This window comes from Pyrgilauda ruficollis, unplaced genomic scaffold, assembly GCF_017590135.1.
Source record: "Pyrgilauda ruficollis isolate IOZ18807 unplaced genomic scaffold, ASM1759013v1 scaffold2, whole genome shotgun sequence".
Classification (NCBI taxonomy): domain Eukaryota; kingdom Metazoa; phylum Chordata; class Aves; order Passeriformes; family Passeridae; genus Pyrgilauda; species Pyrgilauda ruficollis.
The window spans coordinates 14,120,573-14,146,781 of NW_024519206.1; the positions used below are offsets into that span (position 1 = coordinate 14,120,573).

General features: G+C 40.1%; 1 protein-coding gene across 1 annotated transcript; it reads right to left on the reverse strand.

The window, feature by feature from the left end:
- Positions 1-11,729: 11,729 nt before the first annotated feature.
- Positions 11,730-25,145, reverse strand: DAZL (deleted in azoospermia like). Its single transcript, XM_041466226.1, has 12 exons — positions 25,140-25,145; positions 24,961-25,077; positions 23,100-23,234; positions 22,689-22,780; positions 21,273-21,324; positions 17,115-17,181; positions 16,664-16,800; positions 15,284-15,364; positions 14,480-14,536; positions 13,340-13,441; positions 12,513-12,611; positions 11,730-11,783 (listed from the first exon to the last, which is right to left on the reverse strand). The coding sequence occupies exons 1-12, from the start codon at positions 25,143-25,145 to the stop codon at positions 11,730-11,732; spliced, it is 999 nt and encodes a 332-aa protein (XP_041322160.1).
- Positions 25,146-26,209: the final 1,064 nt, after the last annotated feature.

Consider the following 26,209-nt stretch of genomic DNA (forward strand, 5'->3'; position numbering starts at 1 on the left):
GGTTGGTATTTCTGGCACTATTTTAGTTTTCTGGAATGGTAATGTGAAAAAATGTGCTGCAAGTCTTCAGAAACCTTGCTTTGCCACACAGTGCACTTGGGGAACAGTGAAAAACAAAACCATTAAGTTTCATCCTTGACTTCACAGTTATAAGTATAGTATAAGTTATAATATAAGTATAACCTTATACTATAGTATAGTATAACCTTATACTATAACCACAGTTATACTATAACCCTGTTGTGACAGGTGAAAAATACAGTAAGAAAACACTAGTGGCATTTGTGATTGGTTGCAGCAATGCATTTTCCCCACCAGCTCCACGTTCTCTTGTCACTAGGTATGAAGTGCAGCACAAAGGTTGAAAGAATAGTTAATAAGATTTCTTAAATGTAATATCAAAAAATCAAGTTAGGAAACTTCCATTTCCTAACAGGTCAGAGAAATGGAAGTTTAATTCTCTATGTTACTTAATTCAGACAAAAGTGAAATAAACCTTGCTGTTGTATGAGGAAAGACAGATTCTGTCTTTTTCCCCACACAGCCTTGCCAGGGGCACTTAACTGACCAATTTCCTTAACTGCCCTTGTCCTTAACCTAAGATAGAATTCTGTTTCCAATTAAGCATGAGACATCTGCTTTGCAACTGAAAAGCATTCTTTCCAGAATAACTAACAGTACTACAACACGATTCTGTTTCATCCTTAGCTTATACATATGTGAGGGAACAAACACAGAAGCACGAATTTCATAGTTTCTGAAGCTGCACATCAAAAGCCAAGCAGGCTGGTTTGAGGTAATGCATCACCTCTTACCAAACACAGACCCCTGCAACTTGGATTGAGAACCACTCTGGTAGCTTGTAACAGGATCAGGCACCAAAACTCAAAGCATCAGGACACAATCAGAGTTATCATGTCCCCTACAAATGTCCCCTACATTTGTTAAAAACTTTATTCAGGCAATACTTCATGAGATACACTAGAACCTTCCTGACGTAACTTGTCCTGTGGCCTAAGGAGCTGCTTCTAATTCTGCATAGAGGATATTTTTGGGTGCTTAGGCAACATGTACACAGAACTTGAAACTGCAATATTCACAACAAACAAAGAGTACTTCTGGAGACCTGCAGGTGTAAATACATAATATTACTAGCAACTGCCTTTTATTTAGGCAGTTCCATCACAGGATTGGGTTTTTCTGTACAGAATTCAAACTCTTTTCAGAACATTGAGTATGGCAAAAAAATCTGTCAAAGAATCCTAACAGTCTATGAAAGAAATTGGCTTCATCTTTTGAATTTTTTTAAAGTAACAGGCTTGTTACAATTTAATGGATTGTTATTTAGGTTAAAACATTACTAAGTCTTAAAGGCAAGGATGAAAACACATTGCACTTATGCAGCAAATATTACTATTTTTATTTATAACTGCATTTTATGACATTGTGGCAAAATATTTTAGTACAGCCTGCCTTGCTACTCTCTTCAGTATATACCAAAAGGAAGAATAAAAGACAAGATGAAAACCTCAGACACAAGCTACTAGAAGCTGAGCCATGTTCTCAAGGATCTATTTTTTTTCCTTTTTACTCTTCCATTTACAGACAGGTTTCCAATAATGGCAATGACATACAATACTGAACTAGAAAAACATTGATCTAGACACACACAGTAGTTCTTAACTAAAACTATTTAAGAGCCTCTATCAAATGTAGAAACTCAGCAAAATAATATTTTATTATTTTTTCACTTCTTTAGTGGTGTTTCTTTAATAAGGTAAGCAAATATGTAAGTAAACTCTAACTCTTTTTTTCTTACTCTGTTCACTGTTGGCTTCATAATACCCTATCATAAAGTGTCATTTATATTGGAAAATGTCATCCAAGAAAGCAAACATTTCATAGAGCTCATAGTTCCCATGGGGAAGCAGACATAGCAACTGAAAATTAAGTTATCCACAATTTCTGCCAGATAACTGCTTCCCTTTTTCCAACCAACCTAGAGGGATCTGGTCCTAGGAAACACTGAAAACAACAGGTAACACCAAGCACTGGTAGAAAGTGCAAACCACGTATCTGAGTTGCCACCCACTGGCAATTACTGTGTTCCATTTACAAGAACAGAGAGACTGAGTATCCAGTTTAAAGAAGTGGTCCGTGTTCTTACTCATTTCAACACCACCTTTGTAAAAAAGGGAACAATGAAGGTGGATAAATAAGTAGATTCAAAATATATTGAGTTTGGGTATCTCTACAGGCTTTTCTTTTTGTTGTGTTCTATTTGTCAGATTCTTGAGATTTTAGAATAAACTATACTTACCTGAAAGCTGAAAGGAAAACCAAGACCTTTTCTGACTTATAATCCTTTGAAATACTGTTGAGTTCATTTAAGGATTTGAATTGCAAGCACTGTACAATAAAGAAAGGAAGTGAAAAGAGTTACGAATGAGCTGATTTTTTCAGCTAAGGAATACATCAGTGTTTCAAACTTCCCTATGGAATGCCCAGCTCTGTCCTGATGATATACTTGGAACTAGTGTCAAACCTGCTCACAAACCCCACCTTTCTTCCAAGCCCACTACAATTCATAACACAGTTTTTGGCAATCTACAAAGCCTTCTCATTGCATTTCTTAGGGCTATATTTTTTAACAAAAAATTAATTAGCCCACAATAAGAATCACTACATTCTGCAATAGACAGCTTTTATTGTAAAAAGGACAAACTGGGGTGTTCCCCAAGAGAAAGGTTTTATAAATTACAGTATTTGGCAGGTTTCTGTTAGCTCAATGCCCCACCTGCTGGCTGACGACTAAATGACATGGTGACACTTCCCAAAGAAGTCACACGGCTATTATTCTGCCAGCAGTAGGTAGCTATATGCTGTCATGGCAACTGGTACCATTCTGCGTACATGATGGACTGCCCAGCTGGGTCCACCACAGTGTGAAGATTAACAGGCAGAAATAGAACCGAGATGGTTATAAACCAGACGTAAGCCAGACAGATCACACTGAAGTATTACAAAGCAGAATGTGAACAAGAAATAATACAAAAAGTGAACTCCTCATGTATCTTTAGCTTTTAAGAATTCCTACACCTTCATCTGCACTCAGCTCAGTCACCGTACTGATCTATGTTATATTCATGCATAGTTTCTCAAAAATGGATCAAACAGTCAAGGACTAAAGGCTGAAGTCAATTCTTAAAATGCAAAAATATTTCAGTCTCATTTATTTGAGAATGCTCTTTGAAAGAGCAGTTTTAAAGCTTATTTTAAAGAATGAGTACAGTCTACTGCTCACTATTTTAACCAAACCTCACTTGCCTGGAGGAGCTCTTGCTTGCAGTTATTGCCAGCCTGACTTTAATGCCTGCTTATGAGTTTGAAAAAGCATGAGCCCTTTCAGAACTTGATGTGCTTCAATTCCCCACCAAGCTAAGGGAAATGGAAATGAACATGAAATGCTTCTTCAGTGGCCCTGAATTTACACAGGAACACAGATGATGTTCTTTTCCCTGGACACAGAAGGACTTGCTGAAGTGTCAGTTCCAGGATTTTTTATTTCAATCTACTGACTCACCAGGAGCTCAAGGCTCCTGAACCTCTTACGGGTATTTCTTCATGGAATCAAGTGCCTAAAATACTGTTTTTAAAAGCTGAAGAGATACAATCAAGTTACATATAGCATGGGAAGTAAGAAAAATCCCTTTCCAGGCTTCCTTCAGCCCAGCAGCCACATTTAGTACTGTCTCAGTGCAAAAATCAGGCTTTGGTGTGAGCTGTCACACAGCACAGCAGCTGCCCATCTTCTAGAGCCTGGCATTCTGAGGTTTGCTGCACACCTTTCTGAGTTCAGGAAACCACAGCAGAACAAAGCTCATCAGCCCAGACTTCATAATCTACTAATGGGCAACACAGCACTAAAATGCTGTTTTGGAAACTTCACCACTATTGATCATTTTTATCTTACTTTGAAAAATCTACATTTAAAAACCTGTTAACACAATTGCACTTTTAATTCATGAAACTATCACAGATTCCCTAAGAAAACATGCACTTTCAGAGTCTGTCTTTCTCTAAGTCAGGGAATAACTAATACAACACTGAGATAAGCAGAACTGGCAATTTCAGTTTTATAAATACTGTAACAAATAGAAAGATCACACACTTACTTCACTGTCAAAAACACATGGAATCCAGCATTTACAGGAAGTGCCTTACCAGCAAAGACCTGTGTGTAGTTAGTTTTCTGCACAATGGCTAGCATGAGGATGTTTTGGTTTTGTGCTGAACAGTGTGCTGGAAATGCAGAGATGTTATTGCTGAGCAGTGCTTACACTGAGCCAAGGCCTTGTCTACTTCTTGTATTGCCATGCCAGCAAAGAGACTCAGTGTGCATGGGAAACTGGAAGGAGACAGTGGGGACATGTGACCCCAACTGACCAAAGGGATGGTCCAGACCACAGGACTTCATGCTGAGTTTATAAAGTGGGGTGAAGGAAAAGTGGGGGACGCTTGGAGTGATGGCATTTATATTCCCTAGTTGCTGTTACATATGATGGGCCCCTGTTGGCCTGGAAATAGCTGAACACCTCCCTGCTCATGGGAAGAAGTGAATTAATTCCTTGTTCTGTTTTGCCTGTGTATGAGGCTTTTGCTTTTTCTATTACAAAGGCCTTTACCTCAACCCACAAATTTTCTAGCTACCATTCTAATAATTATCTCCCTGATCCGACTAGAGAGCAAGCAGCAGTGTGGTACTTGGTTGCTAGCTGGGGTTAAACCACAGCCCATCACTGCAACACTCTTCTCTAGAAGAGATTCAGTAAATAGGTTGCTTAATTATGTATAAAGATCTCTACTCTAGTGAAAGTAAGGAGTACAAAGTTTTTTCTCTAGTAAAACCAGGAGTACCAAGCAAGCAACCTCAGTTAACATTTCTAACATTAGTGCTATATTGGTAATTTTTATCTGCACAATTGAAACATCTAACAGAAAGGAAAATACCTACTTTGGGAAGTGCCCTGTCTTTCAACACAATGCCCTTTCTTTTCCCCCCCCCCCCCCCCCCCCGCCAAATTCTAGGCAAATCAATTCTGCACAATTGTTCAAAATAAATTTAATAAACAACATTAAAGGAAATCTTATTCACACTGTAAGCTTTTTGTCTATATGCTGTAAGCACATATCTTGATTAGTGATGTTTTCAGTGTAATTGCTCTTTGGCATTTCATAGTTACAGCCCGAGTCTGTTATGTAGGCCTGGATGTGAAAACCCCTCTGAAGGCTGTAATGAAAACATCACCTGCAGCAGACTTGAAACCTACCTGAAAATCACATGTGAGCTGCTCAGTTCCATGAGGCACTGTAAAACAAGCTGGGTCTCCCCCAGTAAGTTAATAGGCTACCTTCAGATTTCCACCAGTTGTTCTTGGGGTACCCAGCCCCCTGACTTTAGTAAACTTTAGCAGAGCTTTTGATAGTTCTCCCCTGCATTCTCCTGGGCAAACCAGCTGCTCATGGGTTGGAGAAGTGGATGCTTTGCTAGGTAAAAATCTTCAAGATTACCAGGCCCAGAGAATACTGGCAAACAGGACTTGAATCTAGATGGTCACTAATGGGGGTCCCAAGTGCTCAGTATTCAGACCAATCCTCTTTAGTGTCTTTATCAATGATTTGGACAAGATCAAGTGTACACTCCCTGGGTTGTGGAACACATGAATTTGGGCAGGAGTGTTAATCTGCAGGAGGGCAGGAAGTAGGTCTGCACAGGGACCTGGACAGGCTGGATCGATGAGCCAATTTTAGGAGACTCAACAAGACCAAGTGCCAGGTCCTGCACTTGAGTCACAACAACTGCATGAAACACTACAGGCTTGTTGAAGAGTACCTTGAAAACTGTGCTGGCAGAAAAGGACCACCTGGGCAAGCCCTGGTGCTGGTCATCTCTAGCCCAAGATGCCCCTGGGGCTCAGAGTCACAGAGGCTACAGCTGCATGGACACCACACTGAACAAGACACACCAACGGGGCCAGTTCAGTTACCTGTAAGGGCATCAGGTGGGACCACAGGGAGCTGCAACCTCTACAGCTGAGCACCATCAGCAAACAGTCTCTTCTTAAAGAGTATCCTAAGTCACTCCCACCATCTACTGCACTTCATTGAATTTCTCCACTTGGACATTCAGGGCACTAGGCAGAAATCACATTGCATCAACACCCACCACAGAGCTTCATAATGCTTTGTTTAAATTAGTCAGACTCCCCGGGTGCACAGCAGTCCCAAAACAGCTGCTAGGCCCTGCGTGGGACAGGACAGCCTGAACATGAGCCTACAGTGCTCCCAGGTGGCCAACTGCACCCTGGCTTGTATCACAAAATATGATAGCCAGATCCAGGAAGCAATTGTCTCCCTGTACTGGACTCTGGCAAGGCCACATCTTGAATACAGTGTTCTTTTGGACTCCTCACTAGAAGAAAAATGAAGCACCACAGCATGTCCACAGAAAGGCAAGAAAGCTGGTAAGGAATCTGAAGCACAAATCTGATGAGGAACAGCTGAGGAAACTGGGGCTGTTTAGCCTTCAGAAAAGGAGAAGACCTTATCTCTCAACACAGGAGGCTGGGGGTCTGCCTCTTCTCCCAAGTAACAGGACAAGAAGAAATGGGCCTCATATCTTGCCAAGGGAGGGTCACCTTTGACATTCAGTAACAAATTTCCTCACAAAGAAGAGCTGTTAAGTGTCGGAGCAGGCTGCCCAAAAAAGCAGTCACTATTCCTAGAGGTATTGAGGTGTGGCACTTGGGGAAACTGTTGGACTCAGCAGTGTTAGATTAACAGACTGAACTCAACGATCTCAAACATCCTCTCCAACCTAAATGATTCTGACTAAGTGTATGGCCTCTGACAAATTCATATTCTAATTCCCTGCCTCACTGTCCTCCTAAAAGCTAGAAATTGAAGTGTGTGTGCTCAGAACACATTTCTACATGATTACTTCACTGTATGCATGTAGGATCCTCTTTACATGTTTTATAAAAGGCATTATTTATCTTTTTTTGTGATATATAGGAGCCACTAATCCCATTTTAATAACTTAACTGCTTCCTTACACTCAGGAATAGTAAAATCTACTTATGCTAAGAACTGGATGGTTGCACAACTCGGCAGCGCATGACCCTATTAACTGCTACAGGTCAAAACACTGGGTTGGTTGTTTGTCCCCTTTTCCCCCAAGCAAAGTAATTCTGCCATTCTGGTGAAACCACCTGGAGTACTGCATCCACCTGGAGTACTGAGCACAGGACCTGTTGGAGCAGGTCCAGAGAAGGGCCATAAAGATGATCAGAGGGCTGGAGCAACTCTGCTGTGAAGACAGCTAGGATTGCTCACCCTGGAAAGAGAAGCTTCAGGGAGACAACACTGGGGCCTTTCACCACTAAAGGGAACGTGTAAGAAAGACTGAGACATTTTAGTAAGTTAAGGAGTTATGGCATTAAACTAAGACAGCAGATTTATACCAGACAGAATGAAGACATTTCTGTGAGGTCTACAAGACACCAGAATAGGTCATCCAGGAATGGTGATGTCCCATCCCTGGGAACATTTATGGTGAGAGTGGAGAGGGCTCTGAATTACTTGACCTAGTTGGATAAGTCCCTGCTCATTGCAGGGGAGTTAATTAAATGATCTTTAGAGGTCCCTTCCAACTCAAGCCATCCCATGAAAAGATGCACGAATTAATTTACAGTTGTAAGCATAAATTCTTTCCTAGGAAAAGAAGACAACCTCTATTTAAATTGGTGGGTTTAATTCTAAATTGTTCTAGGAAGACTTTACAAGAAGTTTAAAAGTTCATTGAAGAGTCTTTCATAGAGGAGCACAAAATAATAGGTGAAAAGAGATTTGGTTAGGTTTGTTCCAGACAAAAAGGGCACCACACAGCAAACCATTATTAAGACAGCCTAAAACAATTAAATCCAGAGTGATCCTGGATGGGGTAGGGGAAAGCAGACTCCTTGACAGAATCATAGAGCAGTTTGGGTTGAAAGGGATCTTTTAAGGTCATCCAGTATGAACACCAAGTAGTTTAAACAATATCCTGAAATTTGGACACCTACTTACAGAAAAAGGTGAACAGAAGCTTAAAGGGCATGATACACACATCCAAAGAGAAGGAGTACTGCTGACCCATCAGTACTGTCTTATAAACAGTACTTCTAATATCCCACCACATCAGCAATATATTAGCTATAGCATGCACCTTTGAGTACATATTTAGAATTTTTGAGATAATTAAAATCAGAAAAACTATCCATACAGTAATTGCTTCTGGACTAGCAGCATCAATATTCTAAGCAACATGTTTTTAAATATAAATCCTGCCCTCATTTCTATACTTTCTACAGTCTCACAACCTTAAGGTGAAGGAGTAGGAAATCCTTTTTCATGTTTGTCTTGAGCACCCACTATACAAATTCATACTACTTGGAAAAAACCCCCAAATACCCCAAACAAAACAAAACCAAACCCACACCAAATAAAAAAAAAACCACAAACAAACCCTTTAGTTGAAGCTTGAACAGTCACTGGGACAATACAGATGTCTTTTTAAACTCAGCTGAGGCCTTTTTCTCTAAACCTTACAATATGAGTTTGTCTCCCAAGCTTCAGCTCAAATTTTAGAGCAGAAACGAAGCAGGAAGTAAGAATCCTGGGTTGTAAAGCTACTTCAGGATTTTTGAGATGCATATTCTACCTGAAGAAACCTCAATTTTCTTAACAGCTTGGAATAATTTTAAAACTTTCTCAGCAACATTAAAATTGGCAGACATTAAAGCTCTTAAATTTTACATCTCTTCTAAAATACTGGTCTAGAAAGTAATTCTTGCAAGGAATATAGAGTGTAGATCTGTTAGAGGACTTCAAAAATCTCTTTCAGTAAGGCATACAAAAGAAAGCCCTGTGAAATACAAAAGGGAAAACACTTTCGTTTCTCTGTAGCAATAAAGGATCACATCACCTTCAGATTAATACAGTTTAGCACACAAATACCTAGAAGGAAAAAAATATTTCCATTTTGAGAGGGAATTAGCATCTGTGCCAGACAATCTAATGGAGATCCAAGAATACCATCTGTCTGGCTGTCTCATTCCAAGAATAATTCTGTCAGGTGGCACAGGGTTTAAAAAGATGTGAAAAGGTCATCAAACAGCAAAGTGGGGTACTTCAGATAAGAAATAAAACAAACCAAGTGTCATAGCTCTAGAACACCAATTAAATGCAAGCATTGTATTTTTCTATCTTGTCTACGCAATTGTTTCTTTTGACAAAGAGCTGTCTTAATATTTAAAGTACACCCAAAGTTTTTGAGTCTCTCACAGAACATACACTGTGTGCAAGCACATGCGGATGCAAAAGGACTGACTACTGCCTGCTAATTCACAGTTAACATGGTCCACTTGATTTGAGAATACAAGGGGTACAAATTTGCAAAATGCTCCAACCATGCACTAATTTTGGAAATGCCTTCAATCACAGCAATGTTAAACAGATGTCTCAATTTTCTGAATGCAACAGGAAAGAGATGTACTTTTTGGTTTTGTGTTGTACCTTATGTTATGTACTATAGATCAAAAGAACATTAAAAATGCATGGGTTGCTCTACAGGTAAGCAGCTAGCAGAACCAGCACAACATGATCTAATGGAAGAAAAAAAATATATACATTTGTAAAGTCTTGGCTATTCCCCTGTGATAAAACCTCTCAGCATGCCTGTAAGAACCTAGTACCATTTCAAGCGCACTGTACAATCAACTTGCTCACCAGATGATCCTGTGCATAACACTCAATCAAATAAACAGAAAACTGTACTCTATGTAGGCATCTTCTGGTTTAAGCTCTTTTTTGGTGGTGGGACTCTTCAATGAAACAGCTATGCATAGGGGCCTCTGTATTTTCTAAGGGATACAGCAGAAAGCCTACAATTAAGGTCTGGGACAACCAAGCCAACTTAAATCAAGTTGGAAAGAACTCTGCATTTGCAAAGAAACAACTACCTTTTATCAATAAACTAACATCAGAGCTTTGCAACAACATGCAGTTTGTTGAGATACTGAAAGTTGGAAAGGACAGGGTCCTGATTCAATACTGGAAAAACCATTGCAAAAAAGCTGCTAACACAGAAGTTAAGCACAATCAAGCCATAATCTTTAAAACAGGAGTCTGAAAAAAACATGGCAAATCAGTATCATGGGAGCACACTCAATACTATCTTCAGTAACATGAAACAGTGAGTAGAGAAACTGGTATGGGCTTTGCTTTTCCCAGGTTAATTTATGCTATTAGAACATTGGTACAAAGCTGCATAAAGTGGCTCAAAAAAAATTTATCGTTCTCCCCCACCCTCCTTAAATACAGTTTTATCCACAACACTCCTGAGAAGCAGTCCTTGGACATTTGCTCTAGCCATAGTATCTTACATATCCAGTTCCCTTCTCTGTATTTCACTAACATGTATTTCTGGCTAAGTCTTTGCCTAGCCATTTCTATCTCTAAACGTTCTAACGTTCTGGAAATTTAAAGCTGGACATTCAGTCCAAAACAGGCTCATGTATTATATATATATATACACACACATATCCTTAACAAGAGAGGCATAGTTTTTCTTTTAGTGTCTGGAGAGACTGAAGTGTTTGAGTAGGGGGAAAAAAGGCAAGCTAGGACCCAACACATACACAATTCTATTTTTTTGAAGCTTCAGCTAGCATCTACACAAAATGAAAGTTTGTTACTAGAGATTTATAGCAACTGGAAATTTCCCATAGAGTAGTAAGTTTTTAACAGCTTTAACAAGCTGTTATTTAGATTTGTCACACCAGAAATTTAGGAAACCAAAGCAAAGTAAAAATTTATTTCACTGTTTCACAATACACATCTAAAATCTACATGATTATTAAAACAGTCATACACATTCTTTGATTAACAGTTTGCATCATATAACAAAGGTTTATATAAGTGCAGTATTTTCTCAGAAGTTTAAAATACAGGCATTGCTAAGATTTTTCAAGTAAAAAAACCTTGTATTGGCTGACTGAGTGTCCAATACAGATAACATTCTTGCATTTTAAGTTACATACAGGAATTTTAGGATTCTCTTCATTACTTACCCAAAAATAATAGTGATGCTCAAGACTGCAGGTACAGAGACTGTCATCAATGAACATAATCACATTGATTATGTCATCTAAAGGCAAGCAGGACTTACAGGCGTTCAGCTCAACTTCTCATCTTTTGCACTGATTTAAAAGCTCAGTCTTAAAACACATTCTCTTGGGCAAATAACTACTTCCATTTTTAAACTGCAGGAGTTAACTGGTCAATATGAGTCAAATTGTAGTTAACGAAAAACCGTGTGTTAATGAAAAACAATGTGTAATATGCAAACTGTACCTTAAAGCTCAGAGAAAAATCCACATAAAGGAAACATACAAACTCTTTAACATTCCAGTCAGCTATCAGGGGAAAGACACAAACAGTAACATTGAAGTTTATCAAGTCTTACAACTTTGAACTTCAAACTATTCAAGCAACAACAGTATCAGAACAGGTAGAACATGAGCACAAACATAACTTGAAGTAACTGAGAAATGTTACATTCTGTATTGCTACATTGAACTGCAGTACCATCTAGTTAATTAATTTAGATACTCTGAAGTCTTTGTTGATCAAATGGCTTTGTGTACTGTCTTTCCTTTTCTGAAGTGGAATGTCTTACCCTCCTGGGATGGGATAGAAGAGAGGACAAGAAAAAAAACTCAATCAGAATAAAGGAACCAAAGTTTCATGCAAACTATCTCCAGGCACCCTGTGCTCTACTCACCCCTCTCCAAAACTTACAAAACACAGCTGCTACATTCTCATTTTAGAGTACAACTGTCTAGTTCACATATCTGTTGTTTTACAAAAAGGAAGCAAGGTCTTAGAAATTCATAACCTGAAATTACACATGACTTGCAATGTAATCAGAGATTGCAAATCTACAAAAACAGAACACATACAGCAAAAAAATTACAACCAGCTACCAACCTGGACTACAATTTGTTGGTTAAAGCAGAAATAAAGCATAACTAGCCACCATCCACAGTAGCTATTTCACTGTAAAGACTATCAAGGTTTAAACTCAACATCCTCTGTCCAAACTAGGGAGTAATCTACTGCTTTCAGCCATGTCACTGAGAAATGACTAGCCAGACTTATGCTCTAATTGTTCATTAGTTGACTGTTCAGCAATTTTTCATGCTGTCCTGATTAAACCCACTGAATCCAATTTCACCACTTCTTTCCACCATTAAGCAACTGAGAGCCAAACATCTCAGAGCATGTACAAGGAAGAAAAAATTCAAGTGTCATTCACAGATATGAATTGCTTCATCTTTATGGTACCCTGTAGGTCAACACACTGAAGGTCAGCTATGTTTCAGGGATATAATTTTACTTTCACTGCATACCTTTACACTGCTGTCTTGTGATACAAAGTCATTTGTCAGCTGGTTCTCAGGATTAGACAGACAGGATACTACTGTTTGCATGGCCCTGTCCACACACTTCTGAAATACAGTTATAGGTGCACATGTAAGTTACTTTCTTAGTTGGAGCATTACTAGCTAACAATGCCAGTGTGTGACAGGGTTTACTTGGAAATCAGGATTCCTCAACTGCCTTGTGAGACACTTGTAATTTTTTTGTCCACCCCCCCCAAATCTTAAAATTACTAACTCGTTATCCCCCTTCAGTGTTACAGCATAACAATTCTAATCAATGACACGCCAGTTCTCTTGTGGATGAGGCTGACAGCTGAGAAATGAAATTTCTCCTTTAGAAAACTGAATTCAGAGCCAACTGTTCACTAAATTGGGGCTACCTTCCACAAAACAGTGAGAAAGGGAGAAAGTTACCAACTCAGATATTTGAAGCTTAAAATAAATCTACCTAAGACAGCAGGCAGTGCTATCCAACCTGCTTTTTTAGTACCTGTAATTTTCCCTGGAATTTCCACAGATTAGGCAAAGTCTTGTCAGTAGACTTAATGAAGTAGAAGACACACTTTTTCCAGCCCTCAGCACTGCAAACAAGCACTGACAGTTTCAAGGAAATGTGAGACTTCTGAAGCTGTACAGATACATGGGACTTAACAACAGGCTGAACGTGGCAACTATAACCCTGATTTCTAGGATATCTGTCCAAGGCCCTTGACAAAGCCACATAACCCTCATGTGCAAATTTCTGTGAATGTTATTTATCATAAAGAATATTAAAGTTTTAAGAAAGCACTTACCTTTTGTGGGCTGCTAGGCAACTGCATGAGATCTGGAACAGCACATTCCATCTGTATAAATACTGGATCCTCAGAGCCATGATAGTTCACTGAAGTATACATCTATAGAGTTTAAGTATTACAATGTTTCAGTAACACTGGAAAAACATGCACAGTTATGGTGTCAGTGATCCTCATCTATCCGTAAACTGTGACAACTTTATCTTCACAGTTTTGAAGTCTCATGAGTAGGGGAAATACTGTGTCATGACCCATTTTACTAAGACAGTTAAGAATGATACTTAAAGTTGCTTAACTGAGATAGTTCTGGAACAGGTGTCTGCTCCTACAATCAAGCTTGTAACATTTAACAGTGAAACTCCCATGCACACCTACTCTAAAAACATTTTGGCCTGCTACCATTGAATTGTAAAGTGATACATTATGGCTGTACCACATTTATGGATGTTATTAAAAAAAACTATTTCAAGCCAATAGTGTAATCAATATTTCAATGACTTGTGACAGCTTTCAGGAAAAGAACACCATTCACAAGAAAATTATTTATTACAGCTTTTAAACACTTAATCAAAACTGTAGTCAATAAATATACCTAAAAATGTCCACGGGGCAAGTTTAAATTCTGACATTGTAAACAAATACAGAGTATTTTTTCCCCTTTCACACAGGCACTACTTGCATTAAGTCACAGAAAGCAATGAATTTTTTCAGAGGCCAGCAGCACCATCTACAGTTTGTAGCAGCCTGGAAAAACTTTTAAAACTTATTGGAAGGAGCCAAAAAAATTCATCAGTATTTGCCAAGAACATGGAGACTTTTTAAGCTTCAAAAAAATTGTGCATTAGGTCAACTTATTTTTCCTTCAACCTTTCCAGAAAAACCAACTCCATTTTATTTAGAATTCCAGAATTCTGACTAGAACATGTAGTTCTAGTGCCAAAAACAGGCAGATCTGTTCCACCAGGTAACTCAAAAAAGCACTACATCAGTAGAAATTCTGAACACAATCTTATCAGCAATTACAGGTTTTTGTAGACCAGATTACACAGATCCAGACAATAGACTTTTTAAAGTATCAAGCTCTAAAAATAATGTGCTAATTAAGAAGACAGTTTCAGATGTCTAACTTTGTAGACTTACCGGAGCTGGAGGTACTACATAATTTCTTGGCTCCCCAGCAAACCACTGTGGTTGAGCCTTAAACAGAAATTGGACAAGAAGCACCTTTTACTCATTCATTTCCAACACAGACAAGTAACTGCTCTGTAGGAGCCACTGCTTATAGCATTTCATGTTTGGATTTTTCTCAAAACAATTAGTTAATAAATATTCTTACATCCAGCAAGATACCTTATTTTATTCAACTATCGCCTTCTCACTCCAAATTAAAGAAAATTAATAATTATTTCTAAATATCAGGAAAATAAGGGAAACCAAATACCAACACTGAAAACAGATCTCAAGCCTCTAGCTGCTTCCAGTTACTCCTAGTTTAGCATCAGTAAAGGACATAGCCACCCACTTCACTTGTGAGTTCAAACCCCACTATCAGCTAAACACTTTCTCTTACATTTTTATAGTGCAAGAGCCCATCCCCCTTACATACATCAAACAGAATAGATAAGATTCTGAATCCCACACTACAGCATGTACAAATGCAAAGCTCCCTCCCACAAGTACCAATTCACACACTTTTCTCTAATTTCAAAGTTTTTTCTTAAATATACTGCAATAAAACAAGTAATGAAACTATAAAAAGAAGAGTGTGCTAAGTTATTCAGTGGTTTTCATCACTATTTTATTTTTGCTTTGGTAGCTGTGAAGAACTGAAGGAAAATAGATTTCCAAGAATGAGAAGCACAGAGATTAGACTCCAGTTAACACTTCATTCCAGCTTAGTCATGTATCCAACAGCCTTTCTGCTTCTACTAAAACTTTACATACCTGATAGTTGTAAGCTGGTTGATAGCCTATGGGAACTTGCTGCTTTAGCAGTACAGCTGGTGATGAACTGTATGGATAGGGCTGCAAAGAAAGCTTTTTTTTAAAAAAAACCCCACAAGTTTGAAGCAAGATACAAGTATGATATTTGTACAGGTATTAGCCAGCAGCACATTTTTAGAAGCTACACTGTTATTTCAATTCCTGTCCAGACTACACTCACTATTTAAAAGCAACCCTTAGATTTCTCACCGGGCTTGCTTCAGCACTTCAAGCACTAATAGCATCTATAAAGTGAGATTCCAAGTCTTATAGATCTAAAAATCCCATTTCTTCTTGTAACTGATCTTTCAAGTAATTTCAGAAGTGCAAGTCATGCCATAAACTTTGACAAGCAGATCTGAAGCAGACTGACTACTATGAAATAATGGAGTACAATCTGAAGGATCAGTTTCTAGAAGGCAAAGGAAGCTAAATATTGTAATTAAGACAATTTCCTCGTATTTCTTTCCTGAAAGTATTCTGACACTGTTAACATGAATCCTCAGATTCTTTGGGGAACAGTTAAAGGCACATTCCAGCCTTTAAGAGAATTAATGCTCTTAAATTAATAAACTAAAGAGAACCAGCAAGAAGACTATCAAGCTCTCTGCCTTGCAAGAAAGTATTTCTGCAAGTTTGCTCTTCCTCTTTGCTTAAGATATACAAAACAGGATCAGACTGTAGTCAGTACTGCCCCATCATACAGGCTAATGCAGTAAGAGCCTGATCTGGTTCAGGACTCATATCCAAGCCAGAAGCACTGTACCCACACCTCAGAAGGAATGTTCATCTGAAGTACCAGTACAGTGATGTCCTGCAGGGAATACTGTGCTGGGCACAGCTATTAACAGCAGATGCTGGAACAGTGCTCTTATAACACAACAGCAGTTGAAAACCAAGGATATGTTTGGCTAGAAGAGAAAGGTACCTGAAATACCTTCTGATCCCAGTCTTAGTTTACAAAAATACGTTTTAAATTTCGTAGTTTATTCTGAAGCAGGACAGCAACACATTAAATATCTGGATACATTTCATTTGTGAACTGCATCTGTGACAGGCAATAATAACTCAATCTTCCCTCAACTTTCAATAGCTCTCATTCTTAAAGGGTATCTCCCTCTTGTTTTATAATGAGTTAACAGCACTGAATCAGTTTTTCAAGGTTGCTGGCATTCCTTTGAAGTGGTTTGAAGTTGGGTGCTTCTTACTGGGGAAGGCAATACGAAAACAGGCAGGTAAGATCAGATTGGACTCTCAATCCATGATCCAAAATTTGTACGTGCTTGCACCTTCAAAAAGTATTTCATTATGATTCAAAACTAGTGTCAGGAGCAGTCTTACCTGAACATATGGTGTTACTGGGTTCATGACAGGTGGAGGCTGCACATATGTCTCCATATTCTGATTACCCCATACACTCTGGAACTGTGTTGGAGGAGGACCAAGAACTATTTGTCTGGGATGCACACAGGAATCCTCTTTTGAAACAGATAAAAAAAAAATATTAAGACATAGCATGTATTTAATTAGGAATCTGAATTCAAGCTGGAAAAAAACCTTAAGGGTTTTGAGTCTCAAATTTAATTCAATATTAATTGTATTGTACTGTGATACCAACCTCACTCTTATTAAAATATCATAGAAGTGAGGTCACAGAAGTCAGAAACCAGGTTTAACTGAAATATACATACTGCATCAGATAAAAAGTATTTGCAAGGATAATTATGTATAATTAGGAAAAAAACATATTATAATACCTGCAATATGAACAAATTTACTTAGATATACTTACTTGAGTTTTGTTGTTTTCTGATTGCTGGCCCCAGTTTCAGCTTTTTACCATGGAAGTTGATTTGTGACTGAAAGACAGGTTATTCTTTGTAAGCTGGGAATCAGCAAGGTGAGAGGTTTGTAGGATTCTAAAGAGACTGGACTCTGCTTCTACACCACAGTACGTAACTCTCATAAATGTTCAACAGCCTCCAGCCTCCTCTCTCAAGACCATATGCCTTTAACACAGATATCCTGCAGTGCCCTCAGCTCAGCTGCCTACTCACCAAAATCATGTATCACTTGCCCTAACAGTAACATGCACTACTTGAATTTGCAACTATGTATCAGTGACTGTCAGCCCCGCCGCTGACACACGTCTTAACTATTCCTGTCTCAGTGAGAGTACTATTGGCAAGCGACCACAGTCTTAGGCTTCTAGTCAAAGATTTTTGGTTTAGCCCCATTAGCACAATTTTAGTACCAAGCATTACAGTCAGTATTGGATGGAGACAGTCTGTCTAGATTCTCTATCACATGCAACTCTACAGAAGCACCTGCTTCAGAAGAAAATGTGGTTTTTCAACTTTCTCCCATTTCTGCTACAGGAAGAAGTGCTTTGAACAGGCAACAGCAGTTGTATTGCTGCCTGTAAAATAAGAATAAATATAATGATTTAAAACATCTTGCTCATTCTAATTTCTATCAGTATGAGAAGATGATTCAACAGATATATCGGGGTGAAAAAAGGTGCAATATCCTGACTAGTTTGACAGGTGGACTTTTTTGATTTTTATTTTCAGGGGAAAGTGTCCTGGTTGATTTTGGGCATTTTTTAATTAATGCTGGAATCCTCTTGTGCCCAAAACTATGCAACTAACTTTTCCACCTCAACAATGAGAAGCCCTAGGAGACAGACCTCCCCTCTAAATGAAAGACAACTTTCCATTCTGAACTGCAAACAGATTCATGCTGGACCAGAGTGCAGTTACAGACCTAAAGCAGAAGAGTAACACGGTCAGGCAGAACAAGGCTACAAGGCATTGTTGAACAGGCAGATGAACACAGATACCAAGAGTAATTTTAGTTTATCATGTAAATTTACAGAAAACACTGTGACCACTCAATGCAGATAAGGCTTGAAGTGATTTAGTGCAGTAACCTAAAATTTGAGTTCTACAACACCCATGTTAGTTTCTTCCTTTCTTCAATCCCCTCCAGAAGCCAACAGGTTCTATCTGAAAGTGCTTCTTCCTGAGATGGCAGGTTATTTGTACTGCCTGCAGACTGAAATTTGCACTGAAAAGAAAATTCACAATATGCCTCTAATATACAAACTCAGATCAGTAAGTACTATATTAGAGGAACACTGCAGGCTCCAGTTTTGAAGAAGCTCACACAGAAAAACAGTACTGTACGTGGCTCAAATGTCAATGACTACTCAAGAGCGCTCCACAGAAACTGTTACCTCAAAGTGAGCATTCCACACTGATGCAGAATAAATGTAATACACAGTAAGAAGAAAAAGATGTTCTCAGATAAAGTCTGTTGCTCAGTACAGCAGTCACTGTATATTTTTATCATACGACATGAAGCAACAGCAAGCTTTTAAAATCTTCTGGTGAGAATCAAGGATCTCCTGCTGGGGTTTCATTACTCTCCACTTTATTCAAACATGTTCTCTTCCCACTTACAGAACTGGATGGCCAGGAAACACATCTGCACATCACAGAACACTACATTTGTGCCTGGCACATCTATGTGGATTTGTCTTTCTGATCTACTTCCCTATCTAAGAGATTCAGAAGCAAATGAGAGACTGTTCCTCCTCCAGAGACACAGGAGCTTTCTGAGGTAAAGACTTCAAAGAGGCAAGTATTTCAATACATGTTATTTTCACAGTTACTGTATTCAGGCTGGGGAGAAATAGGGAAAATAAAAAGCTTTGTCAGTGGTTTGTGACCTGGCCAAGTCTATCAGAACCAAGTACCTGATCTGGTTATAAGCGATGGTATCAGAAATTTTAAATGTCAAACTCCCAAGATCAGAAGGTCTGTAACAGTTCTACCCCTTCATGTCCTGTGTTTGCTGGAGGAAAACTATATGGTGACAGTGTCATGGTTTAACATAGTTTGGTTTTCAGTTAAGGAAAAAATACACCAGGTACCTAAGTGATTCTCTGTAAGGACCTTGGCAGCTTTCTTTGGACCTGATAAAACCAATCAGCTGGCCTGTTTTCAAATACTGACACCCTGCTAAACCACTTTAAAAAAGCTGAACACGCCTCTGTGAAACCACATTTTAAAATTAACAAAGCCTGGGAAAAACTTTCTTCTGGCCTTTGAACGCTGGCTGGGCCAGGCCCCGCTCCACCACACAGCCAGGTTGGCAGAGATCCTGCCGCCACACAGCCTGGCCCCGCTCTGGCTGCGAGCTGCCAAGCCATCCTGCTGGCACTGCGGAAAAATCACCGGGCAGAGAACAGAGGCAGCCCTGCAGCTGGAATTAGCTGCAGCAGGGGCCGAAAGAGAGCACGGTCAGAGCAGCTGCTGCCCAGCAGAGATCACATGACCGTCCACAGGCCCGGTCTCCATTCCAGGAGAGGACAGGCTCCTTGCCCTAAATGAACTGAAGATTACATTTTAAAAGTGGTAAACTGACTGAAAATACCTAATTTGTCTCTTTACATTGTCAGTAGGAAAAGAAAGAGGACTTGGGGGTAGGAAAAGTGTTCTGAAAGTTTATTTTGATTTCTTACCATTTTTCTTTTAGTCCTGTTAATAAAGTTTTCTTTATACTCTTTAAAAATTTTGAGCCTGCTTTGCTCTTCTCCTTATCTTGCAGCAGAAAATGAGTAAATTGTTCTAGTGGGTGCACTGGTGTTTGGCCAGCACTAGACACACTACACACAGGAACAGCCACAACACAATCAAGGAGGCTTAACAAATACTTGTGCATCTAAATGCACAAATACTGCCCGAGAAACGTATTGACGTAAGTAAAAAATTAATACTGTCTTCCATGATACTGTTACTCCCATGCCCTAGGTAACCCAAAATGTTATTATATCTCATCCATCTGTGCCCAAAATTGTTACTGTCTCTTAAGACCGGGAGCCAGAAAACAACCATGAGGCAAGAGTGGGGCAAGTGCCCCAGCCTTTCAGAAGCTTGAGGCAGAGAGCACTGTCTCTTGCCTCATGGTCTTTGCTCAAGGCAGAGGCTCTGCTCTGGTCCCCTCCCCCCCGCTTTTGTTTCTCTCTTGCATCTTGGACTGGCTCAAGGTGAATTCCAGGACTGCCTGTCTGCAGCCACCACGGGGCAGCCCTGCAGAAGTGAAGGCAGAGCCACCCCAGCCCAGCTGCCTGGCCTTACCTGCCTGTCTGCTGCCAAGGAAGGCAAACCCCTCGGAGAGTCCTAACCCTTGACCAAGTACCAGCTGCTGAAGAGTGCCAGCTGCATTCATCAATGAAGAGGTAAGGAAGGGGAGGGCTGTCACCATTTCCCCCTTGTCTTTGGAACTACACAGTTGGTCAGCTGCACAGGCCACAACTTTGGGGAGCTGTCACCCCACCATTTCAAGTGTCTCTTTGTTCCCTGGGAGTCCAGGAGATTTCAGCAACTTTGTAACTAGTGACTATTACTGTTATTTTTTTGCCTGTTGCTATTTTCTTCATCATTAGAAAAATGTTATTTTTTTACTTATATCTATCCATATTTGTTTCTCCTTATTGGTGGAAAGGGATTGGTTAACCTAAAGGAGAGACTACTTAGTGTCTCACTTTAATGATCTTAAACCAAGACATCCCAATAACCAAATGTCTACATTTTTGCCATAAGCAAAAGGGTTCTACGACAGTCATCCACTACCAAAAGCAAGCAGCCGAACACCTCAAGGCCTTCAAGCACATAAATAAATGAGAGCAATCAGAAACAAAATTACATGAGATGTTTCACCACACCAGGCTACAAACTAATCAGCTGAAAACTAATTTTGCTTCTTATTTAAACAAATACATAAAGATTTTAACCACCAGTACACGTTTTAGAGAGTTCACCTTTTGGGCAGCCCTATATTTTGTGTCCTAACTTACTCTACAGGGCACGTAACTTGGCTTCCACAAACTTGTCTCTAGCCTTCATACCTCAATTTCTTAGAGTAATTTGGACAAAGAGCTTACCTCAACTATCTTTTGAACATCCACATTGTCCAGGAAAGACACAAATCCATACCTAAAAAGGAAGAACAGACTACTCAGTAATCAGCTTCATCTGATTATTAGCCAAATTCTTTGAAACAAGACCAGTTAACAACGTGCCAGATACATTATATTGCCCATCAAAATTATCAACTAGGACATTAGCATATGATTCAGCCTAAAAATTTATTTACTGGTAACTAGCAGTATCTATTATGGAGCCAGATGAAAGAAACTAAATGCCAGATTTTAGAATAACATGCAATAGAAATAAGGGCTAATTTTCCATTTTAACTACGGAAAATGAGTACTGCTGTTAGTAGTAGCAACTCAGAAAGTTGAAAATTTAAATAAGATCAGACTTCTCTTTAAATTTTGTATTTACTACAGAGGTCTGGATGAAAGCAGGCATTATAGGAACACCAGTGAGAGGGAAGCAATTCCTGAAGAGGTTTTACAATTTATTTCACTGCCTCCCTAGTTTATCTGGTCTATACGATTTAAGATAATTTCAGAGCATTATAGTAACAATTGTGTCCCATTAATGGAATAAGTTAAATGATTATCAATACTTATAACATACACTGGCTAACTGCACAGCAGGGTTCACTTTGCAGACTAGCAAGGGATAAGAGAAAATTAATTTTATTTCCAGCTCTTCCATTGCTACATATGCTGAAGAAAAAGATGTGACATTCCAGGATCTGAGCAGAGAATCTAAGAAAAACTGGGCTGGAAGGAACTTCAAGAGGGTCCTGTCTCCTTCTCATCAGGAAGGATAACCTCAAAACTGGGATGGCTTCCCCAGAACTCAACAGGGTAAGGTCCTTCATCTTCTTATTTAAGGGTTTCACCACGGTAATCCAGAACTCCTCTATATATTCAAAGGGAATTTCCCTTGTTTCAACTTTGTTCACTTACTTAGTCTTCATCCAAACAAGTTTGGGCTGTTTTACTCTAGAATTTATTCACAAGTGTCAGGAGAGGGCAGAGTCACTGCCCTGAATAAGCCATCTTAATTGTCTTAATCATCCTGAACTGTCCCCAGATTTTTGAATACTCTAGCCAGCAGAAGAAGAGTCCTACAAAAGAATTGGCTGTGTAAGCATCACACAAGTTAAGCTTTGTTTCCAAAGGTAGAGTGACAGTGAGCTTCTTTTCCCTGAACAGAAAGGCTAAAATCAGAAAATTAATGCTATTATTTTTAAGATTATACAGATTTAGTAGAGAGCAGTATAGATTTTCTGGTTTCACAGACTTAACTCACCACAACAGAAAACTGCAACTAGTATTAAGGCTTAAGCATGTCAAGCGTGTTGCTAAGCATCTGTTCATATAACCTGTTACAGAATGTTGTTCACATAAGCAGCAACTTAAAACTACTCATAATCTACCCACCCCTTCGAAACACCACTTCTGTCGGTGATGACCTTCACCTCCTTCACAGTACCATACTGTTCAAAGACACTCCGAATTTCTGCTTCATTCATCTAAAAGACAACAAGGTTTTCAACATCTTCAAAAACATTCAACTGCTTAGAACTGATTTAAAGCAGACAGTACAATTTTTAAAACCCATTTTCTACCACCATAAAAACAAAAGATTAGTTTTGCAAGACATGTTCCAGAATTCTCCCATGCCATGTCAATACCTTCTAGATTGGCAAATGCACACACAAAGAAAAAAATAAAGAACCCAACCACCACAAACTAGTAAAAAAATCCACACTAGAACAGGAGCAAAATTTCCACTTATTCTCCACTGATGTACCCTATATCCATTTTAAACAATTAAAAGTGTATACATACCCTTAAGTCAATCCCACCAACAAAGACTGTGTTGGGCATGATTTTTCCTTCTGGTAAAACATAGCCCTGAGTGACTGCTGCTGAATAGGCACTGCCCTCTGTGTTGCTTGAACGCTGGGTCTCCACATGTGCTGCCTAAAAAATTTACACAGAAATACTTAATCAACCAGATTACATTTTAAGATAACAGAATGCCTGCACTTTCCTATAGATATAGCAGTGGACAAGGAATTTCAATAGCACAGATGGACCATTCACTGGCTCTAACACTTCTCAGTTCAAACTAAACTGACTCTAAAAAATCTGGCAGGAAAATTAGTATGAAATTAGCAGTTTTTCACCCACCTGGTAATCTGCTTTTGTTTGGCTGCATACCCAGCTAAAGGGCATTTGAACTGAAATCTGAGATGGCAACTCCTCAAGCTGACCTAACTGTTGCTTCTACTTCTTTCTTTCTGGATGTGTCAGTGAACCAAGCTAGAAGTGGTGCTCACTTTACCGTGCAAGTTCTCTGGCAGCCCTAAAACAGGAAGCAGCTCTCAGCAGAGGTGCCCAGCAAGAGCCAGAACCAGCTGAAGGAAGCTGGTAACCACAGACACTGCTGGTAACTACAGATGCTGCTGGTACACCTGTCACACACAGCCTTGGCCACCACGGAAGTGCAGTGTTTGTGTCTCACACTAATGATGCAGAATTTTCAAAGAAAATTTACTTATTTAACACTCTCACACATTATGTACCTGGAAGAAAGAATAAACAGACTACTTAGGCATTCTGGAAAGCTGGGCAATATCAAAAATAAGATTTATTAATACACGTATTTCCTAGAACTTGAAAAGGAGACAAAAAATGCACAGTGGTAAAATTCTCCTGGAACAAAAAGAAAATCTCCCTCCGAAGCCACTTTTCAAGTCCTCAGTACTATGATGGAAAATGTTTGCCAATTCAAATAAGGTTACCAAATAATTTTGCCAACATAGCACTACACAAAAGACTGTTCTACATACACGATGCACAAAGACATCAAACTGCTCCTGAATCAGTGTCCAAAGCCTAAACCATCTCAAGCTTTGAAGTGGGAAATTCTGCCCATGATGGATTGTCTATACTGGAACTACAGCATCAGCTGAAGTGACTCATCCCTTTAAAATTACTCTAAAAGAAGTCTAATTTGTTTTATCTCATGAAGTAGCTCTGAAACCAAATTTTCAGATGTCACGAATACTGGGGTTTATTCAGTTTTTCAGCTTATCAGAATTAACAGTTTTTTTTTTCCTCGTCAAAATATAAATTTAATCTGTTTGCTCTCTATTATTCCTGCAAACATGAAGTTTAAATTGATAAGAAGAAATTGGTATAAAGGTCCTCGTTCCAGTAGTCGGGAGACTAGTTAAGAATTTTGGCAAAAGAAAAGGTGGAAAAGGACGATTGTTGGGCCACGTGGAGGAAATGCCTACCTACCCACCCGCGTGTGTTACAAACATCACTCAGTTTTATGCTTATCCAGGAGAGAAAAACGTTCACTTTTTTTTTTTTTTTGCTCACACAAGCCCGTGATTTCTCAGTGTGGCCCTGGCCTCAGTCACTTCTCTGTCTAAAGTAAGTTAGTAAGTTAGTCCTTTTGTTTTTTGGGGGGTTTTTTTGTTAGGTTTTTTTTTTTTTTTTTAAATTGAAACATTTAAACCCTGTGACCCAGCCCCCCTGCGCGGACACCGAGCGCAGTCTCCATGACAGCGCCGGTGCCTGAGGGAAGAACACGGCAGTCGCCGCAGCCCTCCCGCTGGGCGCTAAGTGGAGCCCTCGGCCCAGCGCTGCACGCTAAGCACAACTCCGCCTGCATATAAAAAAACCACCACCTTACTCGTAGAGTGTATGAAGCGTCAGCGCCACAGTCGCAAATCACGTTTCTCAAATAGAAAGCGCAAACAGCATGCTGGCGCGAGCCGAGGAGCCTGCGGCACTCCGGACGAAGCCGGGCCTTTGTTCCGGCAAGGGGGGCCGTAGGACCTCGGGCAGGCGAGGCGCCGCTCGTGGTGCTGCCGCCATTTTACCTCACACCTCGGCTGCCCAGTGCCGACGGGGCGTGGACAGGAAGGTCTGGTGCTCAGGACAATGAAAGCTATTCGCAAGCCCCAGACAAGGGGTCCTGCCGGACCCTACGCGCAGCGGCTACACCGCCACGGGCAGGCGGAGGTGCGCCCACCCAGCCGTGCGGGACGGCGCTATTTTAGCGCCATCACAAAATGGCCGCTCGAGAGTGTGAAGCGCGTTCCGACGCCCAGCCACCCCCCACACACCGTAACGCCGACAGCTACGAGCCAGAGGTTCCCCCGCACAAGTCCCCGGCCTTTCAATTGCGTTACTCCCTCCTTCACCTTAACCACTCACCTCGTAAGGTGTTAAAACCTTCAAGACAGTAAAAATGCTAGTAGCCCTCAGGGGTTCAGCCCCGCCACCGCGTTACAATGGGACACTGCTCCAGCTGAGGGCATTCCCGTTTCCCACCCCAAGAACAACCTGAAGAATTTACTACTCCACTCTCCGCTTCGCTGCGTGCTGGGGGTCCCCGCTCAAGGCACATCACCCAGCAGAAGCCCTCCCGGTGGCTCGGCGTTCAAACGCCCCGTATCCCACTGCCCCAGCGTGGCTCCCCTTCGGCGTTCACTCACCATCACTCACTGGGCGGAGGCTGCGCTCACACACTTAAAAAATAAGGATTTTCAAGCCAAACCCTTACGAACTTTTTTAAGAAGACCAAGCGCAGACGACCGCTTTTCCTTGATCGCGAAGCTCAATTCCCGACGTCGATAAAAGCCCGTCGAAGGTAATCCCGTTCTCCTTAAATAGCCCCATTGGGGGATGGAACAGAAGAGGCCACACCCTCCCTCCTCTCTTCGCACTTGTCATGCCCTCCCACTCTCTTGCCGTATGGGGTCCGTCCCTTGGCGTCTGAGTTTTAGGAGACAAAGGATCGAGAATACTGTGGCTTTTCCGGTTTTTTTTTTGGTTGGGTTTTTTGGGGGTTTTTTGGTTTGTTTGTTTGGTCTTTTTTGGTTTGGTTTTTTTTTTTTATTATTTCTTTTTGAGGGAGAGAATTAGGTTGTGACTAA

Bases quoted from the DNA above. Each gene is read 5' to 3' on its own strand.
- DAZL (XM_041466226.1), bottom strand. The intron at 16,801-17,114 runs GTAAGTATATCT...CTGTTTCAAAAG, and splicing joins CAGAAAACAACAAAACTCAA to AGGATTCCTGTGTGCATCCC. The intron at 12,612-13,339 runs GTAAGTGCTTTC...ACTGTATTTCAG, and splicing joins TGCCTAGCAGCCCACAAAAG to AAGTGTGTGGACAGGGCCAT.